At 39.8% G+C, this 27,273-nt stretch overlaps 2 protein-coding genes across 11 annotated transcripts in view; one reads left to right on the top strand and one right to left on the bottom strand.

The window, feature by feature from the left end:
- Window positions 1–20,224, top strand: part of OSBPL9 (oxysterol binding protein like 9) — a 190,957-nt gene extending 170,733 nt beyond the window's left edge. For all 8 annotated transcript variants that reach the window (XM_015070892.3, XM_015070901.3, XM_015070916.3 and 5 more), the window contains 12 exons: window positions 4,789–4,901; window positions 5,020–5,138; window positions 9,705–9,790; window positions 11,006–11,177; window positions 12,395–12,479; window positions 13,189–13,299; window positions 13,573–13,636; window positions 13,758–13,898; window positions 16,337–16,415; window positions 17,294–17,385; window positions 19,116–19,251; window positions 19,503–20,224. In XM_015070892.3, the coding sequence (XP_014926378.2) occupies window positions 4,789–4,901; window positions 5,020–5,138; window positions 9,705–9,790; window positions 11,006–11,177; window positions 12,395–12,479; window positions 13,189–13,299; window positions 13,573–13,636; window positions 13,758–13,898; window positions 16,337–16,415; window positions 17,294–17,385; window positions 19,116–19,251; window positions 19,503–19,577 (1,273 nt within the window). In that variant the 3' untranslated portion in view covers window positions 19,578–20,224. The remainder of the gene's footprint in view (window positions 1–4,788; window positions 4,902–5,019; window positions 5,139–9,704; window positions 9,791–11,005; window positions 11,178–12,394; window positions 12,480–13,188; window positions 13,300–13,572; window positions 13,637–13,757; window positions 13,899–16,336; window positions 16,416–17,293; window positions 17,386–19,115; window positions 19,252–19,502) is intronic.
- Window positions 20,225–20,519: 295 nt separating this feature from the next.
- NRDC (nardilysin convertase) overlaps window positions 20,520–27,273 on the bottom strand; it is a 105,077-nt gene continuing 98,323 nt past the window's right edge. For 2 of the 3 annotated variants that reach the window (XM_027059209.2, XM_027059208.2), the window contains 9 exons: window positions 27,075–27,106; window positions 26,683–26,821; window positions 24,411–24,458; window positions 24,066–24,118; window positions 23,550–23,633; window positions 22,893–22,983; window positions 22,491–22,607; window positions 21,291–21,380; window positions 20,520–21,133 (listed from right to left, as the gene is read on the bottom strand). In XM_027059209.2, coding sequence (XP_026915010.1) covers window positions 20,936–21,133; window positions 21,291–21,380; window positions 22,491–22,607; window positions 22,893–22,983; window positions 23,550–23,633; window positions 24,066–24,118; window positions 24,411–24,458; window positions 26,683–26,821; window positions 27,075–27,106 — 852 coding nt within the window. In that variant the 3' untranslated portion in view covers window positions 20,520–20,935. Of the gene's footprint in view, window positions 21,134–21,290; window positions 21,381–22,490; window positions 22,608–22,892; window positions 22,984–23,549; window positions 23,634–24,065; window positions 24,119–24,410; window positions 24,459–26,682; window positions 26,822–27,074; window positions 27,107–27,273 lie in introns of those variants that run through there. The other variant, XR_003420181.2, reaches the window with a different exon arrangement.

The raw sequence follows: 27,273 nt of genomic DNA on the forward strand, positions 1-27,273 counted from the left end.
TTAAGACTCCTTTAGCCTTGGGTGCCTGGGTGACCCCATTGATTGATGGTTGAGCATCCAACTCTTGATTTTTGATTCAGGTCATGATCCCACAGTGGTGGGGTTGAGCCCACATCGGGATCTGCAGTTAGCGTGGAGCCTGCTTAAGATTCTCCCTCCCCCTCTGCACCTCTTCCCCACTTGAGCACTCTTTCAGAAAAAAATAAATAAAAGGCAAAAAAAGACTCCTTTAGCCTTTTATAAATTTTGAACATTTTCTCACAAAAAATAGCCGTTACTGGTCAGGTCTGCATTTTAGAAAAATAGATTTGCCTAGATTGTTTATAGAATTGAATGAAGTGGGGCTGCATTACAGGTAGGAAGATCAGCCTAAACCAGGTAGTAAGTTGAGAAATGTTGATAGCTTTAGCTAAGGTACTAGCATGGAAATGAGGGAAACGTGTATTCCAGAGACATTAAGCAGGCAGATTTTAATAGATATTAATGATAGAGTTTCCCTCATTAGAAAATATTTGTCCTTTTTTATACTATTGAAAAAGCTAGTTAGGTATGTTCCATTGCACAGACAAGGCTTTTTAGGTGTAAAGTCATTTATCTGATAGCTGATAAGCAAAATATGCCCTATTGGCATATAGGTTGCTATTGTTAAGACTTTGGATTCTGGAATCTCAGAAAGAAATAGGTTCTAAATCTGTTTTGCTTTTTAGGTGTGTAGTCTTGGTCAAGTTATTTACTTGTGTAATCCTCAGTTACCTCATTTGTAAAATGAGGTTAATAATAGTTTCAACTTCAAGGTGTCATTGTGAACATTTAAATGAGAATAGTGTCAGTCAAGTGCTTAATAAAGTATCTGGCATGTAATAAGCACTCAAATATATAGAAAAAAATTAATATTTATTTGCTTTAATGTTACTTATGTTTATTGTAGATATAGTTGGCTTAGTTGTTGTTGGGTATTGTTTCTGATTCTGCTTTTTCAGGACTTGGTCCTATTGTTAGAGCTTGGCATTTGCTTTGTAGAAAGTACAAATTTGGAAATAATTATATGTGAATCTGTAAGCCCAGTACCATCAGCCAGTCCTTAAGCCTCAAACTTTGTTTCCTTTTAATAAATACTGTGTAGGACTCTAGTTTTCTTTTTTTTATTTTATTTTCTTGAAATCTTTTTTTTTCTTTTTTTTTTTTATGCTGATTTTTGAGAGAGAGAGAGCGAGAGACAAAACATGAGCCAGGGAAGGGCTCAGGGAGCACAGAATCTGAAGCAGGCTCCAGGCTCTGTGCTCTCAGCACAGAACCCAACGCAGGGCTTGAACTCATGAACCAGGAGATCATAACCTGAGCCAAAATCAGACACTTAACCGGCTGAGCCACCCAGGCACCCCAGGACTCTACTTTTCTCAAGTGTACACATGAACTGAAAAATACAGTATTTGTATATAATTTCATCATAACTGTTCAAAATCTCAAAACTTTTAAGGAAAATGATTATTGGTTCAGGAAGTTTTATGTCTTAGTGGATCAGATTCAGCTTTTTAATGTGGGAAAAGTGAAATCTCTGTGATATAAGTAAACACATACAGTTAAGACATGAGACTAAACGAAAAGAGGTTTGAACCCACAGCTCAAGGCCAGGTTAGCAGAAAGGCTTGGTTTAGTATCTTTTTTTAGTGTTGTATGTGGAGAAATAAACTATTGAGAAACCATTATAAGCAGTTTGCCAGTAGGGATTTCACTTTAATTTTAAAATTGTTTTTTTATGATAGTGGAGGAAAATTCCAAAGTAAACTGATTTGTGATGTTTTTAAGTAAGTTTCCCTTAAACAGAATTAAGGACAATCTTACATCAAAAATTTGGTATTACTTTAAACAAAGTACAGTTGAATATCAAGATGGACTCCTCTATCCTCTAGAAGCACATAACTGTATTCAGTTAGTTTGTAGTATGTGGTTAACTTCCTTTTAACAATACTGATAGTCTCCAGCTATCAGTTTCAAGGGGTTCTCCTGAAATTTTTATGAGGTAGGAAATTTTAAAATACTTAACTGTTGTACCTGTAATGGGCATATTTAGAAAATCACCTGTAGGGTCATAGGCTTTTCTTTTTTCTTCTTCTTATAAGGTTCTGTGCTCTCCTGGTACCCATTGCATGACAAATACAGTTTATGAACCTCCCATTTGAAAGGATCCAGAGTTAAATTCTGTGTCCTGCTAGCCCATTGGGTTCCTTTTCTCCCTCAATTTTATGCTCTCCTTATATGCCCTAATGTGGATTCCCAAACTGGTAGGCCTACAGATGTTTTATTTGGCCAGCAAAGTGTTTGTTGACTTTTTTTTTTTTTTTTTTTTGGAGGGGTGGGGTGTGTTGTTTTTTAAATGGGGCTTTAAATCCCTGCAAATTGAGTGTGTTGGCCCCAGGTTTATATTGCCTTGTAACCTAGCCCTGTCCATGTATTTATGTTCTCTGCCTGACCTTGGTGTAGGCATTGAGTGTGTGACACTTGCTGGTCATCAGCTACTACTATTTGTTTTCTAACTCAGGTCTAAACAGTTTTTCTGTCTCTCACTGAAGGAAGAGAACTTAAAAGCTAAAGTCTTCTCACTGTTCACTTTCTGAAGAACTGTAGTAATGATAGTTACTGTGTAAACTCCGTTATCGAGCAGTATGGTTGTACACAGTTATAAACTAGATTAAAGTGCATGTTGGAAAGAACTTGTGCTAGGAGCCAGATGTGCATTTGAAACAGCTCCACTGCTTACCAGCTGTGTGACCTCAGGTCAGTCACTGAACCTCTGGGCTGAGCATCCATGCATGATGAGAATAATCCTGTCTACTTTGTAGGATTGTTATGGAGGTTCGATTGTTATGGAGATAAACACAGCATTTGGCAGGTGCCTAGGTACTCAGGAAGACTTTGGATTCTGTTACTATAATGCAATTCAGTACTTTACATTATTTGCTTTAGTCTATGATATTATCATTAGATATTTATACAAGTTAGCCTGTTGCAGATAAACGTTTCCTGTATGCATATGATTTTTGTCAATATTGCTGTTATTTTTTAACTGTATTCTTTAAATTCTTTGTCCTGATTGAAGTAAATTATGAAATGGATAAATGAGAATTTATACCATTTAAAAATTTTGAGCTTTATTGAGCATTTCATTTGGCCCAGACCTGGTTTCTAACCTGAGTAAGAAAGAAAAGCCCAGCATAAATCTGACCTTTGGAATTGCACCTAAAATAAAGTAACATGTTTTAAAGAATTTGGGGGTTTTTTGATCAATTGATTTAAAAGATTGACTCTATTTTAATGATGTATCAAAGAGCCACAAAACATTTTGAAGATAATTTTCATGCAGCTCCTTTATTTAATGATAATTTGATTTCTCTTACCTAGGTCTTTTACTCATATTTTCCATTGGCTCTCAAAACTGGTGAGGTAGACATTAGTTACAGTACCTTGTGATGTATACTACTAAATTATCAAAGAAGCAATATTTAGTTACCTAAGGATTTTTGAAAAGTAGATCAAAAGGAGGTAAGTAACCAGGACAAACTATGTCTAAATTAGAATATACATTGTTCTAATACTCTAATATTAGATTGTTCTAATATTCTAATGTTCTAATATAGGCAGAGTACATAGGATTTTTAGGGTAGTGAAACTATTCTCTACAGCACACAGTGATGAATACTTATCATCATCCATTTGTCAAAATTCATAGAAAGTACATCACCAGGAGTGAACCCTAATGTAAACGGTGGATTTTGAGTCAGAGAATGATGTGCCAGTGTAGGTTTATAAGTTGTTCCAAGTGTATCACTCTGGTGTGGGATGTTGGTAGTATGGAGGGAGGTTGTGCATGTGTGGGCAAAGGGGCACATGGGAATTCTGTACTTTCTGCTCAGTTTTGCTGTGAAGAACTGCTTCTGAAAACTAGAAAGCTTATTAAATAAAAAAAAAAATTGAAGGTAAGTAATTAGGGCAAACTATGTTTAAATTAGAATATATAATGTGTTTTGCAGCTATAAATGTGTAACAAGACTGATTATGTGTGTACTATTTTATAAATAGTATCTGCAGTGTAAAAATTTTGGTTTTCTTTTTATATTTAATAAGTAAACTGTAGGCCCTGATTATTTTATTAATATACAACTAATCCTGGGTAAGTTGTAATCACAGGTATAACAGTATAATAGAGGAAGCTTTCCTTAGACCCTGTTAACCAGCTCATAATTCCAGTTACCATCAATTTACTTGTAAAAAATAATATGCTTTTTTATTTTTTAATTTCAAATACAGTTTTTAAGGGACTGGGAAGAGTGTTATGTACTAGCGTGGGCTTTTATCAAAGGATCTCAAAAATATAGACAAAGCATCTTTCTGAGACTAAGTAATACACTTGCAAGTTTTGAGGTTCTGAAAATTGTTGCAGAGAATTATAGGTAACTATGCAAAGTAACACGATAAGAAAGTGAACTCTAGTTTTAAACTTAGATGCAGAGGCAAAAATCTTACTAATTTTTGATGACTTTTCAGCATGGCTTGGTTGACCACACACTATGCAAAAAGTACAAGATAAGAAACCTAGTCATCACACTTTACAGTCATGAGGGTGACAGAGAAAGAGTTGGAAAGTGTGTGTGTATGACCAGCTAACTGTAAGTCTAGCTTATTTCTGTCACCTATCTGCCTCTATTGGTTTTAGGTAGCTTTATAGGTTATTTTACTATGATTCTAAATTGCTTTCTTAAAAGCTTATGGATGTGATTACTGTTTTTTTAGTTCCTCTGGATCTGCCTCAGTCTTGACACACAGCAGCTCAGGAAATAGTCTCAAGCGCCCTGATACCACAGAGTCACTTAATTCTTCCATGTCCAATGGAACAAGTGATGCTGGTAAGTAGCCTTGGAGGATTTAACTTTTTCTTAAAACTGAAAGAAAGATTTGTAACACTGGTAGCATCACAGATTGGCCCAGTTTAACACTGGTCTAAGCAGATCTGTTTTGTTTTAGACCTCTTTGATTCACATGATGATAGAGATGATGAAGGGGAGGCAGGGTCCGTGGAAGAGCACAAGAGCGTTATCATGCATCTCTTATCACAGGTTAGGCTTGGAATGGATCTTACTAAGGTAAGAATCAAATTTGGCGTTTGCTAGAAGTCTTAATGTGTATGTGTGGATTCTCGTGATTGTACAGCGAGTGTGCCTGCAAATGTAGCATAATGACATAACTTCTGTTTATACTTTTGTGGTTTAATATCTACATAGATGAGTAAACTGAGAAGTTTTATAAATGGATAAAATGTGTAAAGCTAGAATTCATAGAGATAGTATATGTGAATTGTATGAATTAAGATTTGGTTTTTACTGGGGGCAAACAAGGAATAGTGTTGGGCTTGATGAGTTATTTGGATAAAACCTAAAGTAGTGTGGTGTGCACAGAATCAAATGAGCAGAGTTCTGAAATTGGGGTTAGAAGACCCTTGTTTACATCCTGCCTCTGCTATTACGAAACCATGTGTTTGCACAGGTCCCCTCCTCTGTGATCTTTACATTTCTCATGCAAGATGAACATACAGTGGCCACTTCACAGGGTTGTTGTTAAGGATTGGAACAGGTAGTAAATGGGAAATTGTATGACATATTGAACCATACACTTACTATGGTCTGCATTTTAATTTGAATTTAAACTTGGTGCTCTAAACAGAAATGCCCTGTTGATTTAGGAGACTAGCATGTGGGTGCCTTTTGTATATCCCTGCCACTGTACTGGAAGCCATATTCTTTTTTTTTTTTTTAAACATTTTTTTAAAATGTTTGTTTATTTTGAGGGAGAGAGCGCATGAGTAGGGGATGGGCAGAGAGTGGGAGGGACAGAATCCCAAAGAGGCTCTGCACTGCCAGCGTGGAGCCCAACGTGGAGTTCAAACTCACTAACCGTGAGATCATGACCTGAGCCAAAACCAAGAGTCGGACACTTAACCAACTGAGGCACCCAGGTGCCCCTGGAAACCTTATTCTTGCACTTCATTCTCATCACAGCTCTGCAAAGGTGTTACTGTTAACATTTTATAGATGAGGAAACTAAAACCCACAGAGGCTGAGTAGTTTGGCTGAGTCCTATTAAGTGGCAGAACTAAGATTCTAATCTGGTCTGTGACTTCAAAATCTGCAGTCTTTCTACTACTGCCTTTTGTCCTAAAGACTTGAGCTCTAGTAGTTTTCATATTGGTTAGATTATTATTTTACCTGGCTTTAGAAAGTTAATAAAATTTAGGACTCTCACTTTTGTTAAGACCAAATCAGCTCCAGGGCTATATATAGTCTTCATCAGCAGTCAGCTTCATTTTGGTTTTGGATTTAGAGGGTTATTGAGGAAAAAACTAATCCTTAATACTTTCCAAGTAAGTGTCCATAATAAAACCTTTTACCTTAAATCTAAATGAGAACAGAAACACAAGGATAGCATTAATTTGTGGAAATCAGCATATTTGCCAGGTATGAGAATATTTTCAGGTAAGAGAATATTTGCAGAAGTTTGTCCCAGAACTTTTTTGGTGATCATTAGATTGCATAATTGCTGGGACAGAATTGTCACTTCAAATTTGCAAGTTATAGTGTAATTTTAGATGTTGACATCTAAATATTTCTTTTCTGTATTTTCCACCTTGGTCTGTCTTGGTCTTCAGTAATGGATGACTAACCAGAAGATATCTTGAACAATATGAGATTTATTATCTCATATAATGAGAAGGCTAGAAGTAGCATAGTTCTGGGATTAATTCAGTCAGTTGTGTCTGAGAAAGAACCTAGGTTCCTTCTGTTCCTCCATCCTTAGCATGTTGACTTTCACACTCAGGCTTGTCTCTTTGTAATTGCAAAATGGCTGTCCCACTTCCAGTCATCACATCCTTAGGCAAATAATGTCAAGAGCCAGAAAAATAATTGCTTTTCCTGGATTTGTTATTGTTATTAGGGAAGGGCATTCTTCTGTAGTGGCCCCTCAGACTTCCAACTGAATCTTATTGGCCAGAGTGATGCTTGTGCCCACACCTAAACCAGTACCTAGCAAGGGAGGTTAAATGATAGGTACAGATTTATCCACATTCACCCCTTGAGATCTGGGAGGACCCTGTGACTTTCATGAATCTAGATTCTCATGAATCTTGAGCTGAATCAGAAATCTCTTACTAAGGATGAAGCAGGGATGTGCATAGACAACCAAAAGTGTCTGCCACAATCAAGTTTGTAATACTTGCCTCACATAATTTGCTCTGCCAGTTAATCTACATTTGGTCCATAGTTACTATAAGCTTGTTATATTATCAAAGATGTGATAATAATTGTTAATTTTTTACCAAGTATGTTAATAATGAGTTATTTTAGTTATTGGCACAAACAAATGGCTATGATTGCCAACAGATCCTGAAATCTTGATGCCTTTATGCATTCTAAAATATTACAGTAATGCCTTAAATTTTTCTCATTCTATTTTTAAATGTATCTTCTCACTTCAGATACTTTCTAAAAAAAGAGTTCTTTCCTAAGTACTTTGTAGTGTTCAGAAATACTACAAAGTCACATCCCATTTACCTCACTTGATCTTCCAAACAGTTCTAAGGTAGAAGCAGGGCATGTAATTATCCTCCTTTTATACAAACTTACGGAAGTTGAGTTAATTTTCCAGGGCCTCCTCATACCTAAGGGGTGGCAAAATAAGTACTTGAACCCAGGTCTAAGACAACCTAGCCCTGTTCCAGTGACTTGACATAATGGCATGTATCAGTATATTGCTAAAAACATGGAAGAAGAGCTGTTGAGTGAGAGTTATCAAGAAAATTTAAGTAGGGAGAAAAAAATCTTTTCTTTTTTCTTTTATTACATGTAAGTTGGGTTTTGGCCATTTCTTCTTTTTGAATTACCTGTTCAGTACTTTTGTCCATTTTTCTCTGAGCAGTAGTAATCTTTTTCTTGTTGGTTTGTCAGAGTTATTTATATATTAAAAGTATTTACCCCTGTTTTGTTCTTTAACATTCTTAATTAGCAGTTTGTAATTTGTTTTTCAAGAGTGGTAGGAAGTTGGTTGTACGAAGTCAGTACATAAGCTTACCTACCAGTCTAACCATCTTTAGATCATGAGCATATATGGGAAAGAAACATACATAGGAGAATGTTTACTTAACTGTAAACTCTTGGGGCATCTGGGTGGCTTTGTCGGTTAAGTGTCCCAACTTCAGCTCAGGTCATGATTCACAGTTCCTGAGTTCAAGCCCTTCATCAGGTTTTGTGTTGACAGTGAGGTACCTGCCTGGGATTTGCTCTCCCTCTCTCAAACAAACTTTAAAATGTAAACTCTGGAGTCTGATAACAAAGATTCTAAATGTTAGAGCCATAGTGTTGTTTCTAAACTGTGTTCCATCATTCTCGTATTCTTAATATACCCAACCACACTGGTCCACTGGTCAATCCCTGTCACACACTATTTCCTGTCTCCATGTCTTGTTTTTCTGTTTTCTCCTCTATTACAGTCTTATTCTTTTCTAAGGCTTTTCTGTAGTGCTACCTCAGTGAGTCATTTCCCAGCTCTGCCCTCATTCTGGTTGCCTAACAGAACATGATCTTTCCTTCTCCTAAACTTCCAGGACACTTTGAACATCTCTTATATGATATTATTCTCTCAAACTTACCTTTGCCTTTTCTACAGGATTTTAACACAGAACCTTGAATGTAGTTCACATGCAGTAATTACTAAATTTAAGGGAATTTTTGCTTACTGTGGTGCTCTATAATGAATACTGTAATTTGATAGACATATCAAAAACTGTTCTTCCATTCCCTAATTAAATTCTTCTCTTTTTAATTGGTTGTTCCTAATATTCCTCATTCCTTCTTCCCATATTCCAGTTTCCTATTTACTTTCTCCTCTGCCATATTCCCAGCCCCTCAGCGTTTCTTCATGGGCTCAGTCCCTGGTAGAAAGAGTTCATTGATTCCCATCCTTATTCTCTTCTTTGTTTATTCCTTTAATGCTCATTTAAAGATTTCTTACTGTGTAATAGCAGCCATGAATGCAAGTGTAAGTAAGTGTGGTCCTTGCATTCTAGGAGATCATTTATTTGAGGAGACAGGTTTGTAAGTATATCCATTACCTAATACAACTAACAATAACAGAGAAGCAGCATTATTAGAAAGTGCACAGAGCCCTCAATGTCAGACTCAGTTTTGAATTCCACAGCAGTACGGAGCAATGTGAAAATTTCTTACTCTGAGTTTCATTTTTCTTGACTGTAAAATAGGGGTATTAGTTTTTTCATAACAGGATTGTTGTACAATTTAATAACATAAAGTATATGTAGTGCCCCAGCAGGTAGAAAGCATCAGAGAGTTGGTGCTGAGAGTTTGTCATCGTTATACTGATTTGGGAGCAGTAGGGAGGTTGCACAGAGGAAGTGACGTCTGAACATTGAAAATCTGTTCTTCATTTCCCATCTGCCGGGCAGGTTAATGAGCATTTCTGAATCAGAATAGTTTGGAAAGTAGGTATCAGAAGCATGCTGGGCAGTACGTGGTGGGTATTACCATGATTGGAATGAGATTTTTTTGGTTTTGGGTTAAAAAAATTTTTTAATCAATACAGTAGTCTGTTTATCTGTAGTGGAATTTGATCCTCAAGGGTCAAATGTGTATGTTTTTCAGGTAGTTCTTCCAACATTCATTCTTGAAAGAAGATCTCTGTTAGAAATGTATGCAGACTTTTTTGCACATCCGGACCTGTTTGTGAGGTATTTGCCTGAACACTGTAGTTTCCAATTTTTAAGATGTTACTTGGTAGCTTTGTGTTTGTACAGGATAGGTGGATTCCTTTTATCCTTTTTACCTTTCAGACATTTCTGGGGAAAGCCATTAAATACTTTGTTTTATTAGATACCTGTCTGTTTGCTTAGGTTATATGGTGGTGATGTTGTTAGGGAACCAAGTTAGATGCTAAAAAATCTTGAGAGGCAGTGTTTATAGAACCAAGGCTATGAGCTTATTTGATCCAGGGATTGGTAATCACTGTTTATACTATATCCTGACGAAATTCAGTTAATTGAGTTCAGCAAACCATTCTAAAGCACCTCTTATTTGCCAGGACTTTGTTATGAGCTGGAGAAAGAAAAAGTCACAATGTCTGCCCTTGAGGAGCTTATAGTCTAGTGTCCAGATTACAGACCGACTCATTTTTTAAATATTGCAATATTAGATATATGTACAAAGGGGAAAGTATTCTAAAGTTGACATTGATTTACAAGGAGATGAGTTCACATTGTTTTTCAGTGGTAGCAGGAAATTTTTCTTTATGGCAGGATGTTCTAATCCATCTTCTCTGACTACATTCTTTGGCCTTGGACTGTGGTTTACTGAAGCCAGATATAAATCACTTTGAGGTTTCATGATGGTTGGGCACACTGGTTGACATTGGTATTCACTTGGCCCTTGGATAACATGGGGATTTGGGTTGCTTATCCCCCACACAGTCAAAAATCTGTGTGTACTTTTGACTCCCCCCAAAACTTAATAGCCTGCTGCTGACCAGAAGCCTTGCTGATAACATAAATAGTATTACCTCATATTTTTGTACATAACATGTATTATGTATTCTTACAATAAAGAAAGCTAAAGCAAAGAAAACATTGTTAAAGTCATAAGGGAAAACACATTTACAGTACTTTACTGTATTTATCGAAAAAAATCCACGTGTAAGGAGACCCAAACAGTTTAAACCCATGTCATTCAAAGGTCAGCTATATCCATTTATCAAATTCATCAAACCGAACACTTAAGACTAGTGTGTCTCATCATGTATATTATACCTCAGTTTTAAAAAGAAACTTAGAAGTAACTCTTTGTCTTGGGTCCTCTCAGCCTAGCTTAGGGTGGACCATGCTGAGGAGTGCTGCATCAGCTTTTCTGTTACTAGAAAGCAGGACATTACATTTTGTCTTTCTCCCTTGCAGCATTAGTGACCAGAAGGATGCCAGAGATCGAATGGTTCAGGTTGTGAAATGGTACCTCTCAGCCTTTCATGCAGGAAGGAAAGGATCGGTTGCCAAAAAGCCATACAACCCCATTTTGGGCGAAATCTTTCAGTGTCACTGGACATTACCAAATGATACTGAAGAGAACGCAGTGAGTTCTACACTGACATTTTTAATAATCTTAAGTTGCAGACTGATTCAAGATTTCATTTTATTTGGGGGCAGATAACAATGGTGAAGGCAGAAATCAGAAGATGCTCAGCACTCACAGAACAGTGCTGTTGGAGCAACATACTCTAGATACAGTGAGCAGGGAAGAAGTGGCAGGAAATGAGATTCACAGATCAGGTCATGGAAGGCCTTGTGGGCCATAATGGTAATTTTATGGCTTATCAGGATTGTATTTTTATTTTGAAAAGATCGCTGTAATGATTTTGTTAAAAATAAATTGGAAAGGGGCAAAAATAGAAGGAAAGAGACCACCGAGGAATTTTTGGCATTATTCCAGGAGAGACACAGTTGATTTAAGCTGTATTGTGGAGGTAATACTGATAGGTGGACTGGAGAAGTAAAAAAAAGGGGACAGAGATGAACCCTGCATGTGGGCTTCAGCAGTTGGTTGATGCCATTTACAAAAAAGGAAAAAAATTATATTTGGGGAGAAAGAATCAAGAACTCGAATTTGAAATAAAAAGTATGAGTTACACATGTATGTGGAATTATCAGGGAGTTAGAATTTTAAGAATCTGGAGTCTAAGGGGAAAAATGGGTCTTTTAGAGATTTTAGTATATGTAGATGACATTTAAAGCGCTGGAATGAGGTGAAATGATCTAGGAAGACAGCATAGAGAAGAGTAAGTAACCCAGACCTGAGTCCCCAGGGTCCCAACATCTAGAGGTTGGTTTGAGGAAGATGACCAACAAGGAATACTCAAGCAAATGTAAAAAGGCCCTAGCCCACAGTGCCTGATACATAATAGCCTGAGTAAACGTAAATCTCCGTATTTTTCCCTTTCCATGTGATTTGTTACATGTAGTCCTTACCGAAGACAGGCATTGTAATTTGTCTGTTCTTACTCATTTGGCAGACATTTATAAGTGACCGCTGTCTGTTCTATGCTGCCCCTGAGTTAGGCACATGATGCTTGCCTTCAAGGATGTCTCAGGGAGACCTAGTCAAGGCAGACTGACACAAAGCCGTAATTCCAGTAGTGAAGTTAAGTGCCATAATAAAAGTGTGTATAAGGTGCTTGGTGTGTGTGGAGGAGAGAACAGTTAACCACCTTGGGAGGCAGAGACTCCAATTGTTACACTGTCCACAGTGTCATTTGTTTCCGCATCAAAAGAAAATGTTGTATTTGCTTACAGGAGCTAGTTTCAGAAGGACCAGTTCCCTGGGTTTCCAAAAACTGTGTGACATTCGTGGCTGAGCAGGTTTCCCATCATCCACCCAGTAAGTTACAGGGCTTTTCTGTACCATCCACTGTCGAACTGTTCTGTCTAAAGGGTCATGAGAAGCTTCATAGCTGAGGTCACTCAGCTTTACCTCACTCAGCTGAGATACCAGTTTTATGGCTGCCTGTATCTTTGTAAGGAGGATTAGTTTCTCCTGTCTGTTCCTTGTATAAATGCCAAAGATTCTATTCACTGATAAACTGTGTATAGAAAGCAGGGATTTAGGCAACTAACTTGTTGGTGCTTCTAAAGTCCTCTTACACATAACAAGCTATGTTATAGAGACTTCAGCAATTTTGACAGTTTACAAAATGAGATGTAGTTTCTGCGCAGTATATTCCTGACATAGTGGAGAGAATGCACATCCTTAATGTCTTAATTGTTCAACACAGTGTTAACACTGGAAATACTGGATGGTCCCAGGTTGGGGCTGTGGCGAGGACATGCTTACTGACCAGAAGAGTTTTAAGCTTCCAGGATTGCTACAGCGTCATCATTCAGGAAAGTTCCTTCTTATATGGCCCTGAATGGTGCTTGCATTGGGAGAAACAGGGTAGAAAAGGCAGTTAGATACCTTCTGGCCTCATTTGAGGCTGTTCTTTGAGGGCTACAAGGATTTTCCCAGTGGAGCTTGTTCTTTCTCCAAGTTGTGTTGGAGAGGTGACTATAGCTATGTAGTGCACTAATTGCAAATAATTTCTATTCAGTTTCAGCTTTTTATGCTGAGTGTTTTAACAAGAAGATACAATTCAATGCTCATATCTGGACCAAATCAAAATTCCTTGGGATGTCGATTGGGGTGCACAACATAGGGCAGGGTAAGTCTGTGGGCTTAGGGTGGACTGCACTGTGAATAGAATTTTATTCAGATATGTGCTGGACCCTTGTCTAGTGAGGGGAAATGGCACCAGAAAGCCAGACTGGATCTCATCATTTGCATATAAATATGCGTATTGGGGATGAGAGCAGGGGTGGGAGATTGATTTTCCCTAAATTGAATGGAGTATTCTGGAGTATCTATCAACCAGACGACAAAATCTTTATGGCCAGTTGACCCTACTCATCAGAGATTCTATCCCTTCTCTCCACAGGCTGTGTCTCATGTCTAGATTATGACGAACATTACATTCTCACATTCCCAAATGGTTATGGAAGGCAAGTAGAGCTATGCCCATTTCCTCTGACCAGCTGGCAGCAGACCCTGCTGTTCCTTAAGCTACACTCCTCCTTTTTTTCCTCTAAACTGTCAGCCTTACGTGCACTTTTGGTTTTGCAGGTCTATCCTCACAGTGCCCTGGGTGGAACTAGGTGGAGAATGCAATATCAATTGTTCCAAAACTGGCTATAGTGCAAATATCGTCTTCCACACTAAGCCTTTCTATGGGGGCAAGAAGCACAGAATTACTGCTGAGATTTTGTAGGTATTTTGTTTTCCTGCTTCAGTGCTCTTGTGCTTCGCTGAAATACTTTTCTTTTTGTCTTGAACTATAACTTACTAGGAATTGACGGTTTGACTGGTTCTGTCTTTGTAAACTTGTTTCACATCTTGTATGTCATGTCTCTTCCTAAAATCCTATTATCAGAAGAAGACCTAAAGTCTGGATTTCAGAACACTCACAGCTCATTCATTGGTGGGATTTCCTTCCCAGAAACCTGAGGGGAGTCTTCTTAAATTGCCTAGTTAATGCAAATCGTAGATTTCTGACTCATTACTGCCAGATTGGATGATGGGCTAGTCTGTACAGTAGACTCTGTGATTCCTGCTGCATTGTCTCCAAGACCTCACAGTCCTTTTTTCTGTGCCTTTGCTGGGAGAAAACATCACATCTTGGCTTGCTTCCATCTAGGGTCAGATGAAGACAACTGTGCTGTCTGGGTAACAGACAGAGGCTGCCTGGAAAAGGAACATCTGCAGGACTTTGTCTTCCCTAAAAGGCCTTATTGGGAACAGTGTTGCAGACGGAAGATACATGACTGGTTAACCTGTTTTCCAGGGAGATAGATGATTGGGATGACAAAATCAGCACCCCCCCAGCCACCCACCCAAATCTGGAGCAGGAAGCACCACAAATACAAGATGAAGTTTGCTAAGGATCAGTGTAAAATCCAAAAAATTACTGCAGTCAGAGAATATGGGCAGAGCTCAGAGAGTAGCATAAGTCACCACTGTAATGCATCTGTGCCTCCAAAATAGGCAGGTGGTGGAAACTGGATGTCCAGAACAAAGGCATGGATGCTTCTCAGTGTTCTTTGGAGGTAACCAGCACCAACAGGAAATGCTGGCTCAGCAAAATCTTCTGCCAGTCATAGCCGTATATAGAAAACTTCCCTCAAAGTTGGGAGCTGAGAAGAGTACTTGGTAGACTCTAAATTAGGGATTTGAGCACAAGATGATGAATGGTTGTACCAGCTGGGTGGCTCTCAAAGTTTTTGGTCTCTGGACTGCTTTTACACTTAAAAATAATTAAGAGCCCCGAAGAGCTTTGTCTATGTCTATTATATCCACTAATATCTCTCACATTAGAAATTAAAGGGGGTGCATGGGTGGCTCAGTTGGTCAAGTGTCAGACTCTTGATTTCGGCTCAGGTCACGATCTCATGGTTTGGTTCGTGGGATCAAACTCTGCATTGGGCTCGGCACTGATAGTGTGAAGCCTGCTTGGGATTCTCTCTCTCCCTCTCTGCCCTTCCCCTGCTCGAGCGTGCGTTTTCTTCCTTAAATACTTTTTAAAAAAATAAGACTTAAAAATACTTGTAAATACATTTACAAATGACAATAGTATTTTTATGAAAAAACTTTTCCAAAACTTTTCTTTAAAAAATTTGTGAAGAGTGACATTATACATTTTTTGAATTTTGTAAACCTCTGATACAATAGAAAACAGCTGGGTTCTCCTAACTACTTGTTGTCAGCCTCTTGCTACATAGCATGTCTCTGGGAAACACTGTACCCTTATGGGAAAATTAGAGTGAAAAAGGCAAGTAATGTCTTAATATTATAAAAATAGTTTTGACCTAAGAGGGTCTTGGGAACCCCCAAGAGTCCCCAACACACTTTGAGAAGACTGCACAATGAGCTTCTAAACAAGGGATTCGTCCATTTCTTTTCCCCTTTGTCCCTCTTCACCCAAAGCCCCTAAATCATAGTGGAAGCTTGTTTCAGTCCTGTGATTGCAGTTTGCATCCTTCTACCCTGTGTATTTTTTTCTTTCTGACCTCTTTTATAGCTCCTCCTATGTTCATACCTTACCCTTTCTAACCTGTCCTTTGCTGTGATGCTTAACTTCCCAAATTTCATACCTGCCATACATACTATTGTCATGTCCAAGTAGAGGCCTGTTGGGGTTTTCCTCAAGAAAAGAGGTCAAACCATTTGACCTTTGGACTTCAGGATCCTTCCTAAGGATGAAAAGCCTGGTCTCCAGTGTTACATCCTTAAGTGAGACCTTCCCTGACCTTCATTCCAACTTTTGCCTTTGATCTCCAGTGCTCACATAAACTCATCATAGCACTTACCACCCAGAATCTCGACGGTGAGGTCTCCATAACTAGGCTGTGAACAGCTTGAGGACAGGGACTGTCCATCATCTGCTGTGGCCCCTGTACCTCTAGGACAAGGCTCTCTTGCTCATCTCATGCCCACTGTTCATAGGATCTTCAGTTCATTAGCATCTTGTTTAGGGCCCTCGTTCTTATAGTTGGCTCAGGGAAATCCAATTTTACTAAGCTGCTTTCACCAGAGACTTATTTCACAGTTGCTCTTCTATATTCTGCTCTGTGTAGAAGGCCACACCAACCAGATTCTTTGGTAATTTTTAAATTAAGACTAACAGAAATGTTTCCTTTTCTATTTAGTTCTCCAAATGACAAGAAATCTTTTTGCTCAGTTGAAGGGGAATGGAATGGTGTAATGTATGCAAAATATGCAACAGGGGTAAGAACCTGTATTTTATACTTGTTTTAGGCTACGTTGAATTATAGCCTTCCTTCATCTGGAAATTTAAACACTGAGGCCAGCTCTGATGCCAACTCTTCAGGGAAATCCTTTTCCTTCCCCTACTTTTTCCCCAGCAGTACAGTGATTTTTATTTTCTCCTCTCCTCTCAAAATTCTCAAATACACACACACACACACACACACACACACACACACACACACACACATATATATACACATATATACTCAAAATACTCAAAATATATGTGAAAAAAATGCTTGGCATACTGTATGCCAAACCCAGTAAATGGGTTTAGCTATATCATTAGAATGTGTGGTATATTTATAAAATTAAGTGCTAAACTAACTCGTCTGTTTGTATACACAGCTTGACTCTTTTACAAGAAATGTATTTACTACCTAGCTAGCACCAGGAATGCAGATATGATTAAGACAGTCCTTGACCTAAAGGAACTTGCAAATAGTACCTAATTAAAGTAGGGAGGAAGGTGGAATGGGATTAACAGGAGGAGCCAATGAACTGGATTTTGGACTTGGAGAATTTGAAATGTAAAAATGTAAAAAGCACTTCAGCATTTAACATTAGAAGTCATTGTTTATGGGTCAAGCTTTCCTAAGAGATTTAATACTGAGCATGTAGCACATAGCCACATTGAAAACCTCTGTTGAGCTTCTACCAAGACTTAAGATACACTAATGTTATTTTATGCTGATAGTAGCATATGAAACTGTTTATATGTTGTCTTCCAATGTGGGATTTGATTATTAAATCTGTTCAGGACTTCTGGGAAGAGTTGACTTTTCCTTCTAGAACAGTTTGAACAATAAAGTATCTACCTACCTCTTGTTTTTTAGGAAAATGCAGTTTTTATAGATACCAAGAAGTTGCCTATAATTAAGAAGAAAGTGAGGAAGTTAGAAGATCAGAATGAGTATGAATCCCGCTGGTAAGAGAACTTTGCTAGAGTTGTTGTGGCAGTGCCCCTGCTAATGGCTAGGCATAGGCAGGGCTGGGTTTTAGAGACACAGTAGCACAGTGTAACAGCACAGACTAATTTTGAATACCTGGGTTCATATGGAGCTCCACCACTTAGTAGCTGTGTAACCATGACGGTAAGCTAAGCATCTCTTTGCCTTCTTTCCTGAAATGGGAACTACCTCAGAGTTGATGTGAGGACTAAATGAGATAATCATGTAGTATATAAATGATGTAAGGATATAGTAAGTATTCACTGTGTCGTTGGCTTATCACCTTGTGGTTTATACGAGAAGGCAGTGAGGTTTCCAGTAGAGGTGTGTACAACACCCTCAGGTTTTTTGTTGCAAAAAAAAAAATTTTTTTTTTCCTTAAAGTTCATCTCTAAGTATTTCAGTATGTATCTCTAAAGTGACTTTAAAGGGGTGCCTGGGTGGCTCAGTTGGTTAAGTGTCCAGCTCTTGGTTTCAGCTCAGTTTGTGATCTCACGGTTGGGAAGTTCAAGCCCCGTATCAGGCTCTGCACTGACAGCATAGAGCCTGTTTGGGATTCTCTCTTTGCCCCGTATCAGGCTCTGCACTGACAGCATAGAGCCTGTTTGGGATTCTCTCTTTTTCTCTTTTCCTTCCCTGCTTATGCTCTCTCTCTCAAAATAAATAAAGTGACCTAAAAACTACTAGCCACAATATCATGATCATGCTTTAAAAAAATTCCTGGGGCACCTGGGTGGCTCAGGTCAGGTCATGATCCAAGGGCTGTGGAATCAAGCCCACATTGGTCTCCATGCTCAGCATGGAGCCTGCTTAAGATCCTCTCTCTCTCCTCCCCTCACACTCTAAAAAAATTTTTTAAAAAAGGTTCCTTAATATCATCAGATATCTAGTTGATACTCAATATTCCAGTGGTTTCAAACCTAATTTTTTCCTTTTCCATCTGCATAGTAAAATCCAGATCTTTCAGTGGTTTAAGGAATCATGCACTAAAGTTCTTTGTTTAGCATATTAGGGTATTTCTTAAGTGAAGGAAGAGGATCTTAAACACCCAACTATGGTCTCTGACTTAACAGTCTGCTTGGCTGGACGGCCTGGTCCTATTAGTAAGTGGAAATCTATAGAAATCCATAGGGGGATCTTAGTCATGGCCACTTTTCTGGTTCCTAGGCATCTTCATTTGTACACTGACACTAGTCTTACTTAGTTGTCATCTTCCAGGCTCTGAGAAGAAGCCACATCTCTTACCCCGATAAGCCTCTGTTTCACATCTTGACTCTTACTCTATTCACACAGTTTCTCCAAGATTTCATTGTTCAGGGGAGTTTTTCTGAAATGGAACTTCTCTCCCCTGATCTAATAACCCTTTTGGTTTATAATACAGGTAACTCAAGCCCCATGGAGAGGTAAACATACCCCCTAAAGTTGCATAGCAACTACAGGTCAAGCCAGAAGTAAAATCCCAGGTTTCAGTTCTGTTCTTTTTTCCTGTTGTCTCTACCATATCCAGCTTTCTGCCCATCCTTTATTTTCTTCCTTTGACACTAACAGTGCAATCTTCCAAGCCCATTTCTCTGTTCTTTGCCACTTTAAGGAGATTGTCTGTGAACTATACTCAAAGTTATTTGACTTATACTTTCATTGTGCTGTATTTAGTGAGGCTCTAGACCTTCATTCTCAAGTACTTAGCACCTTGACTTCTTTTCTTTAGCCTTTGGAAGGATGTCACTTTCAACTTAAAAATCAGAGACATTGATGCAGCAACTGAAGCCAAGCATAGACTTGAAGAAAGACAAAGAGCAGAAGCCCGGGAAAGGAAAGAGAAGGAAATTCAGTGGGAGACAAGGGTAAGCTTGTTTGGGTTGCCTGCCCCAAGGTCCCAGCTCCTATTCCCTCTGTATCCTGAGGTATATAACTCATTCATTTCAACGAATGCTGAAGTGAAGGACCACTTTTAAATAAGCATGGCGATAAACAAAATGAGCCTTGGTCCCTGCCTGAAACTCATTTTAGTGTAATGGAAGAAAATATAAAATAATAAGTATAATTCTAGGAGTACAGAGCAAGTGAGTAACTGAATTTTCCGTTTCTTTTACAGCTATTTCATGAAGATGGAGAATGTTGGGTTTACGATGAACCATTACTGAAACGTCTTGGTGCTGCAAAGCATTAGGTTGGGAAATGCAATGTTTACACCTGATGACCAGGGCAATAGGCATAATTAAGCAACAATCTTCCTTTGGGAGAACCTATTCACTCCCTTCTTATTGCAGTGGTTCCTATCTCAGGGATACTGGACTTTCTGATGCAGATGAACAATTAAAGCAAGAAAAGCTTCCCGTTTTTTCCTTTTCTGTGGCAGTTACAGTTTTGACTTCAGTCCTGAGAAAAACTTCAGGTTTTGAAAACAAGATGTCTGCTTTTTTCCCCAAACCCCATGCTTTGAAAAGCATTTATAAATCCCAGTCTTAAATCTTGCATACCAGTATGGCTGTTAAGATCTACATTTGTTTCCTAGTTCATATAATTCTGGGATGGATATATATATATATAATTACATACACACATATATAAATATATACCTGATGCCAGAATTTTCATAAATGCTCCAACTACTGTAAATATTCCTGAGTTGTTTTAGAAAATTAGTGCAATGTATTAAAATCAAGTGTTAGGAAATTTCATGGCCTCACCTATAACAACTTTTGTTTTGGAATTGGACTATTATTAGGAATTGGACTATTAAATTGTATCTAATGCGGGACTATATTTAATTATACTCAGTGCTTCTTAAGGCTTCATAAAGTAATTTTTCCAGTTTTTTTTTAATGTGTTTCTTTTATTGTTTGGCAGCCTGGGATCTAAGAGTTAATTTACATAAGGACTCTCCAGAAATAATAGAGGATCTATTCTTTTTTTTCCACCCCTCCTTTATACCTTGTTTTAGCCCCCACCATGCTATCCTCCAGAGTCTTCATTGAACTCTCATACAGCACACATAGGGCTCCCAACATTTTATACAAAAATATTTTATTATTTTAGAGGGTTTGGGAAGAATAATTAGATCCCCCCCACCCCACACTGAAACAAAAGAATGCTACAGCAGCAAAATGGCTCATTCTGAAGGGCATTACAGAACTATCTTTATTTAAAAATACATTAAAAAAAAACCAAAAAACCACAGGTATTAGCACCTAGCATTTAGGCACTAAGACATCGGTTACATAGGGCCTCTCAAGGTTCTCTTACAGACCTAGATCCTCCATCTGAGAGAACCAGGACATGCCAGGGCTTCTCATATTGCTCCTGCAAGCATTTTGGTCACACTTGGTGCACCCTGCTACTTTCTCTCTGCCAGCTGCTATAGTAACCCTTGGTTTGTTAGTCATAATGTGGTGGGTAGGAGGAGAATAAGTCAAATTCTATGATGGCAGTGCAAAACTTCAATGGCACTACTAGCAGTATAACTAACTTCATAAAATACAAACACATTTTTAAATACACAATGCTTCAGGCCAACAGGACTGCAGTTTATTTGACTATTTTATGGTAGGGGAGAAGGTTAAGTGTTGATGTGAAAGCCCTGATGTCAGTAATGGGGATGGTAGACTCTACCAGCAAAGGAGAGGTTGGCAGGTAGGTTAGCTGCATCACTTCACAAGAAGAGTTTGAATCTTCACCAGAAGGGGAACCATCTTCTTCCAGCTCATACTTCCCAAATCCAACAACCTAAAAGAAGCCAAAAATTTGAGGTGAGAAAGGCTGACCAGATTTGGGCAAAGCCCTGTTAGAACCTTTGATACCAACCCCAACTCAGTGAATGGTAACTGGACTAAATGACAGCTCTGAAAAGGATAGAGCTACAGCTTTAGTTAGCCATACTCACATGAACGCTGAGCATTTTACTTCCTGGTCCTCTATGAGCCTTGAACCAGTTGACTAGGTCTGACTTTGAGAATGACTTCAGTGCTTCAATCTTACAGGGGAAAGGGAAGATAGGAAAAAACAAAGCAAGCTATAAAAAAGACTAGCAATGCATTTTCTGGAAAGACTGTTATTAAACTAACACCCGAGGTAGATCTCTTTGGTCCTGCTTAGCACCTGAGCACATCATTTTATTCTTCCAGGTATCAGCTTGCCTTCAACCTTCCAGAGAAGGGTGAAAACAAGCCTCTGAGACACACCTTCATCTGTTTCACAGCAATAATTAACCCTGGCAAATAAGAGAGGGTAGCAGATGCTGTAATTATAGCTGAGTACTACACACAGAGCCAAAACCCACTACTGCCTCAGTGTCACCTCTCAGGTACATGGTAACTATATATTCTAGCTTGCTTGAGAAAATATAGAAACAACTGAAGCAGGTAAAGAGAATTTTATTTTTGAGAGAGTCACAAAGTGCAAGCAGGGGAGGTGCAGACAGAGAGACACAGAATCCAAAGCAGGCTCCAGGCTTGGCGCTGTCAGCACAGAGCCCCGACGCGGGGCCTGAACCCACAGACTGCGAGATCATGAGCTGAAGTCGGTCACTCAACCGACTGAGCCACCCAGGTGCCCTGAGAATTTTGTCTTCTAATAGGAAAACTGGAGCACCGTATGAGGTGGGCTGAAATCTCTTATTAAATAACTTTCTTGCCTCTGTGTCCTTTGCTAATTCACCGTATACAGTTATATTCTCAGCGCTAGACTGCAAGTTCCAGAGCTTTTGTGTGTTTTACTACTTGGGGCTAGAAGCTGTCAAAAAGACCACAGCCAGAATCTGGAGAGAAATTCTGTAACGACCAGATGTTCTCAATTTTCTTTAAATAGAAAACCCCTTTTTCCCCCCACAATCCTGCAGTGAACCTCAATATAAATACAAAATATAAAAGTATTTTACAAAAACAATATAAATACAAAAATAGATCTGCTCACTTAGGTGCTAGACAGGCCAGTCTGGAAACAGGATTTGATTTAGTAAAAAACCAAACCTAGAGAACACCCCAGGTTTCTCTTCCATACAATATTGATTTGCTTGGGATTGGGACTCCTATAAAATCAGGAGTCCCTATCAGAGCTCTGTCACTCAAAACTGTGTTACTACTACCTCATGGGCAAGGCGGTCAAAGAGATACTGCTGTGTCACCACTTCGTTCCAGTTCCTGTCCACCTCCTCCCCAAGGTGGGTATCTTCACACTCCTTCAGCTTGATCAGAGCTGTGACCTGTTCCACCAAAAAAGGAGACCCTCAGGTATAGTATCACACCAGATGCCCCAGAACACACTTAGCCATGTTCAATCTGGTTAGTGACAGACCTGCTATGGTCCCTTTATTTGGGACCTGCAGCACGATGGGGAAGGATAAAGCTACAAAGACATTATGACCATGTTAAGGTGGGGACTACAAAACTCAAAATCTGGCCAGCAGGTAGCACTGGCAAGACTGGTATCAAGCTGTCTTATGGGCTTGTGTGGGCCAAGGAACAAAAGAGCAGGTCAGCACAGTTACCTGGGTGTTGAATGCATCCTCAGTGAGGTTCTCGATCTTCTCCTCAAAGTTTGAAAGAAACTCCTCTATCTTCTTATCAACAACTTCAGAACTGAAACAAAACATCTTCAATTAAGAGTCATCAGAAACCTGGTCTCAAGCAGAATGCAGAGGAAGAAAAGAGCTAAGGCATATTTCTAGGAAAGAGACTGAAGTATTTTCCTCCCAGGCCTCAGTACTCCCCTACGCTGAGGGAGATACAGGAGAGAACCCAACCCCTACCTCCAGCCCAACTTCCTGATATCCTCAATACTGAAGTAGTGACAACCCATGCTTGACCACCCCAAAGCTGAGAAACAAGGCTTGTTTGTAACTCTGGTTCTAGTATGAATGCTAGGCCAGGCATTCTTTGCTTTTGTCCTCAGACCTGCCTAAAGAGAGGAAACATTGGCAAGCCGTGCACAGTGACCACAGGACTTGAGTCAAGCCTTATAGGATCACCGGAACCACTGATCTGTCCTGGATCAGGCAGGCATCTCTGAATCACCCTCCATCCCCACCCCCTTGTGACTAAGTGAAGCAAACCCTATTTTGGTCAGAGTTGCCTGAGGTTTAAGGAAGCACCTATAGCCCCACTCTCCAGGCCAAGAATAATAATAGCTGGGCCCATCTACTCACTTGTATTTAGTTGCCTGAGTCCCCACAGTGACAGAAAATCCTAGAATCCCAGATGTGTTCCTACAGGTAGGGTAGACATGGTACCTACAACCAGAATGAAAAGTTCTATGAATGCAGGTAGTCACCTGGGCCCTGCCCTCAGAAACTAGAGGTAAGTAGGAAGGGTTTCTGCACATCTTTACTGGACCTGGAGGTCCTGAAAGAGAATCCACAAACATATATGCATCTATTTCATTCTCAGGTTAGGGTGTCCACCCCCTCTCCTGAACTGAGGACTACAGGCTAGCTTTTATCCTTGCTAATCTCTGAAACTTGACTGAACTGAAAACCTGATCATAGACAGTACAAGATGCAAATTCTAGAAGTTGTCTTGACCAGTAGGTATGATGATGATGCTAAGGCATGGAAGGACCAGCGAGCTCTGAGGCTGCTCAGTCAGGATATCTGATAAACCTCAGCCTGCAAAGTAAGCCCCAGACCTTTATTTGAGCTCAGTGCTCTTGCCAGCAGACTTACCCAAGGGTCTGCTTGGTTCGAAGGAAGTCAAAACAAGGCTCTTCCATGTGCATCTGTAATTCAACATACTACCCATCAGCCCAACTCCTCCCAGCAGAGAAACCTCCATTTCTAACCCCCAAGTGTTCCACATACCCCAAGTCCATCCTTCTTTACTGTCGTCTTCCTAAATCGCCCAGGCCCCCTGTCCATTCTCATACCGGATGAGAATACTAAACATAACCATCTCACCTACCAAACAGGCCTCTGACCTCTCCCAAGTCCCTAGCTCCCAGGCATAAAGGCCAGTCCTCGTAGTGGGTCAAGGGCTCCTGAACACCTCAACTCTCCTTTATTACAACTTACCACAAGCAGCTCCATAAGAGTGTATTCTTTCAGACTCCTGGTACCTGACTGAAAGGAGAAGTTGGTCAGACCAACTGAAAATCCAATGGCTTATAGGGCTTTTTAAGAATCCAGTTATTCTTGGCAACCATTTATTCAGGTATCCATCCCACTCTTCTCTTCCCCCCAAAGAGTTGATCACACCCTCTGTTGCCATACTTGCAACAACTTTGTTTATACATCTGCCTTTCCACTAGACTGCAGGCCTGTGAGGACAGAAATCATGCTTGATCATTTGAATTCTTGGCCCATGCACAGGACTGCAGGCACACATGAAGGGAAGTCCAATAATCCCCACCCAACCTGCCAGTTCCTGCCCAAAGGACCTAAAGGATATAACCTAAAGTCAAGTACATGCAGTTCAGGGTCCTAAGGAGAAAAGCAGAAAATGGGATCAATGAACAGTATCTGGAGCTATTCCTTCAATAGGAAGGACATGAATAGAAGTTTTTAAGGCCAAATACAGGGACCCAAACCAGTTGCTAAGAGAAATACCTAAGAGGCTGATACCATACTTGGAGACCACATGCTGGCAATCCTGAAGAGTAGCAAAATAATGCAATTAGAATGAAAGGGCAGGAGGCCAAAATCCAAGGATGTTGCTAGTACATTATATAGTCAGGCTCTTGCAGGCTCCTCTGACATGTACTCATTGCTATTCCTTCCCACTTCACCAGAGGAAGAGGCTAAAGCCTGTGTGCCCTGCAAGTCCTGTTTAGTCAGGCAAAGATATTTCCTGTTTGCCTCTAAGAGGACTGTAGCAAAACTAGTTGAAACCTTGTATCAATTTCCAGTTTAAAATGTTGTCTGGCGGGAGGGAAGTGGTGCCCTAAAGAAAGCAGTTTGTTTTGGAAGCTAGTGCTAACAGGTGATTGATAAACACTTCGACAGACATGGTCACACATGGTCTTATGCTATGAAATCCTGCCTAAAACAGAAGTACTATGGTTTTGAGCAGCAGAAGCACTGGAAATGTGGACAAGGCTAATAAGCAGGGCCAGGCCGTATTATTTATGAACTCTGGGGCCTGGTAGTCATTTCAGCTTCAAATAAGCTGAGAAGCTAGATGAAAGCAAACAAACAAGGCAACTATAGTCAGAAAGAGATGGGCTCTACAGACAAACTGGATCTCAATGGAAAGACTTAGGTCCAGGCCAGAAACACAATAAAAGGACAAAGTGACAGACACTAAGGCCATGTAGCCCTGCCCAAAGCCCTGACCAGAGGGCTCTTCACAAGGCCTGACACAGAAGGGACTTCCTCATGCAGGACTTCAAGGAACTAGAGCAGCAGCTAGTGGTAGAAGCCCCAGAGAGTAGGAAGTCTGACATCAGTCTAGACAAGCACAGGTCCCCCATAGTCCTAGAAGTAAGTGGACTAACCATAAGCTACGGACCAAATGAGATTATTGCGAAGCTCTACCTTATTTTAAGCCCAATCGCACCTTCCCAGAATGATGTGGAAAGAACAAAGGATCTGGGGGTGTAAGGAATAAATTCAAGCCCCACTTAGTATGACCTCAGGCAAGTAAGGGACTCTGGACCTCAGATTCATCATCCATAAAACAAGAGATAAATCCTTTATCTAAATGCTTTGAAATTTTTAATTGGAATTCTGGTAGTCATTCTTTTTGCTGTATATACTGATTACTTGGCTATGTTTACTTTTGTCTCTTTCAAAACTGTCCTTTTAACAAATGTCCTCCTGCTGCCTGGGGTTGGTTCTGTCAGGGGAACATGTAGGAACTCCCAACTACTCTTCGGTCTCTGTCCCTCTGGCCCAGTGGTTGAAAGATTCAATGAAGCATTATGATTGAAAAAGAATCCATTTCACTGATAGGGGCAATTTTTAAATGCAATTGCTTCAATGGGGCACCTGGGTGGCTCAGTCTGTTAAGCGTCCAACTTGAGCTCAGGTCGTGATCTCACAGGTCATGAGTTCGAGCCCTGCATCAGGCTCTGTGCTGACAGCTCACAGCCTGGAGCCTGCTTCAGATTCCGTGTCTCCCTCTCTCTGCCCCTTCCCTGCTCAACTCTGTCTGTCTCTCTCCCAAAAATAAACATTAAAAAAATTTTTTAATGTAATTGCTTCAAGAAGACAAATGACTGCAAGGAAAAAACTAAATGCAAAATAAAGGGCCTCGAAAGTCATAGGGTCACTACTCCAAGGTACTCTGGACCTTCCATCAGGCTCTTAGCCATAAGGATGGCTGTGTGTAACGGGGCCAGCTGACCTGATAGTACACAGTGACTTCAGAGTTGGCATCACCCTTGTTCAGAGCTCTCACTTTGCACAGGTGGTGACCACTAGGCAGCTCTACCACCTGGAACTGCACAGGCATCTCCTGCTCCAGAGGCATGAAGTTCAGCTTACTGCAAAAGAATGAGTGTGGATCACTGAACAGTGCCTTTATCCTCTTACCCCCTCCCAAAAACTACTATGAAGAGGTGAGGCCATCCAGAGTCCCTTCTGAATTGCTTTGTTCACATAACCAGCCTCAAGAAAACCTACTACAAGGAGTAGTATCATCTCCTGTGGATTTACTAATAACTGAGCTGTGGTTCAAGGCCCTCCTGCTGGTAGGAATATAGAACTCCTACAGAGAAAACTCATACCAATACTTACTCAACAACATATTTCAGGAAATCCACTGATTCCTAGGAAGCAAAAGAGAAAAAAATAACTGTATTGGGCACTTATAACATTAATTTCACCCTGAACCAACTACTATCAACATTCTAATTGCTTAAGAAGCCCTGGATAGCATAAAGAAAGCAGATATAATCTGCAAAATTCATCAATTGGGCTCATCATTCACTGATTT

The sequence above is a fragment of the Acinonyx jubatus genome, chromosome C1 (genome assembly GCF_027475565.1).
Source record: "Acinonyx jubatus isolate Ajub_Pintada_27869175 chromosome C1, VMU_Ajub_asm_v1.0, whole genome shotgun sequence".
In the NCBI taxonomy this organism is placed as follows: domain Eukaryota; kingdom Metazoa; phylum Chordata; class Mammalia; order Carnivora; family Felidae; genus Acinonyx; species Acinonyx jubatus.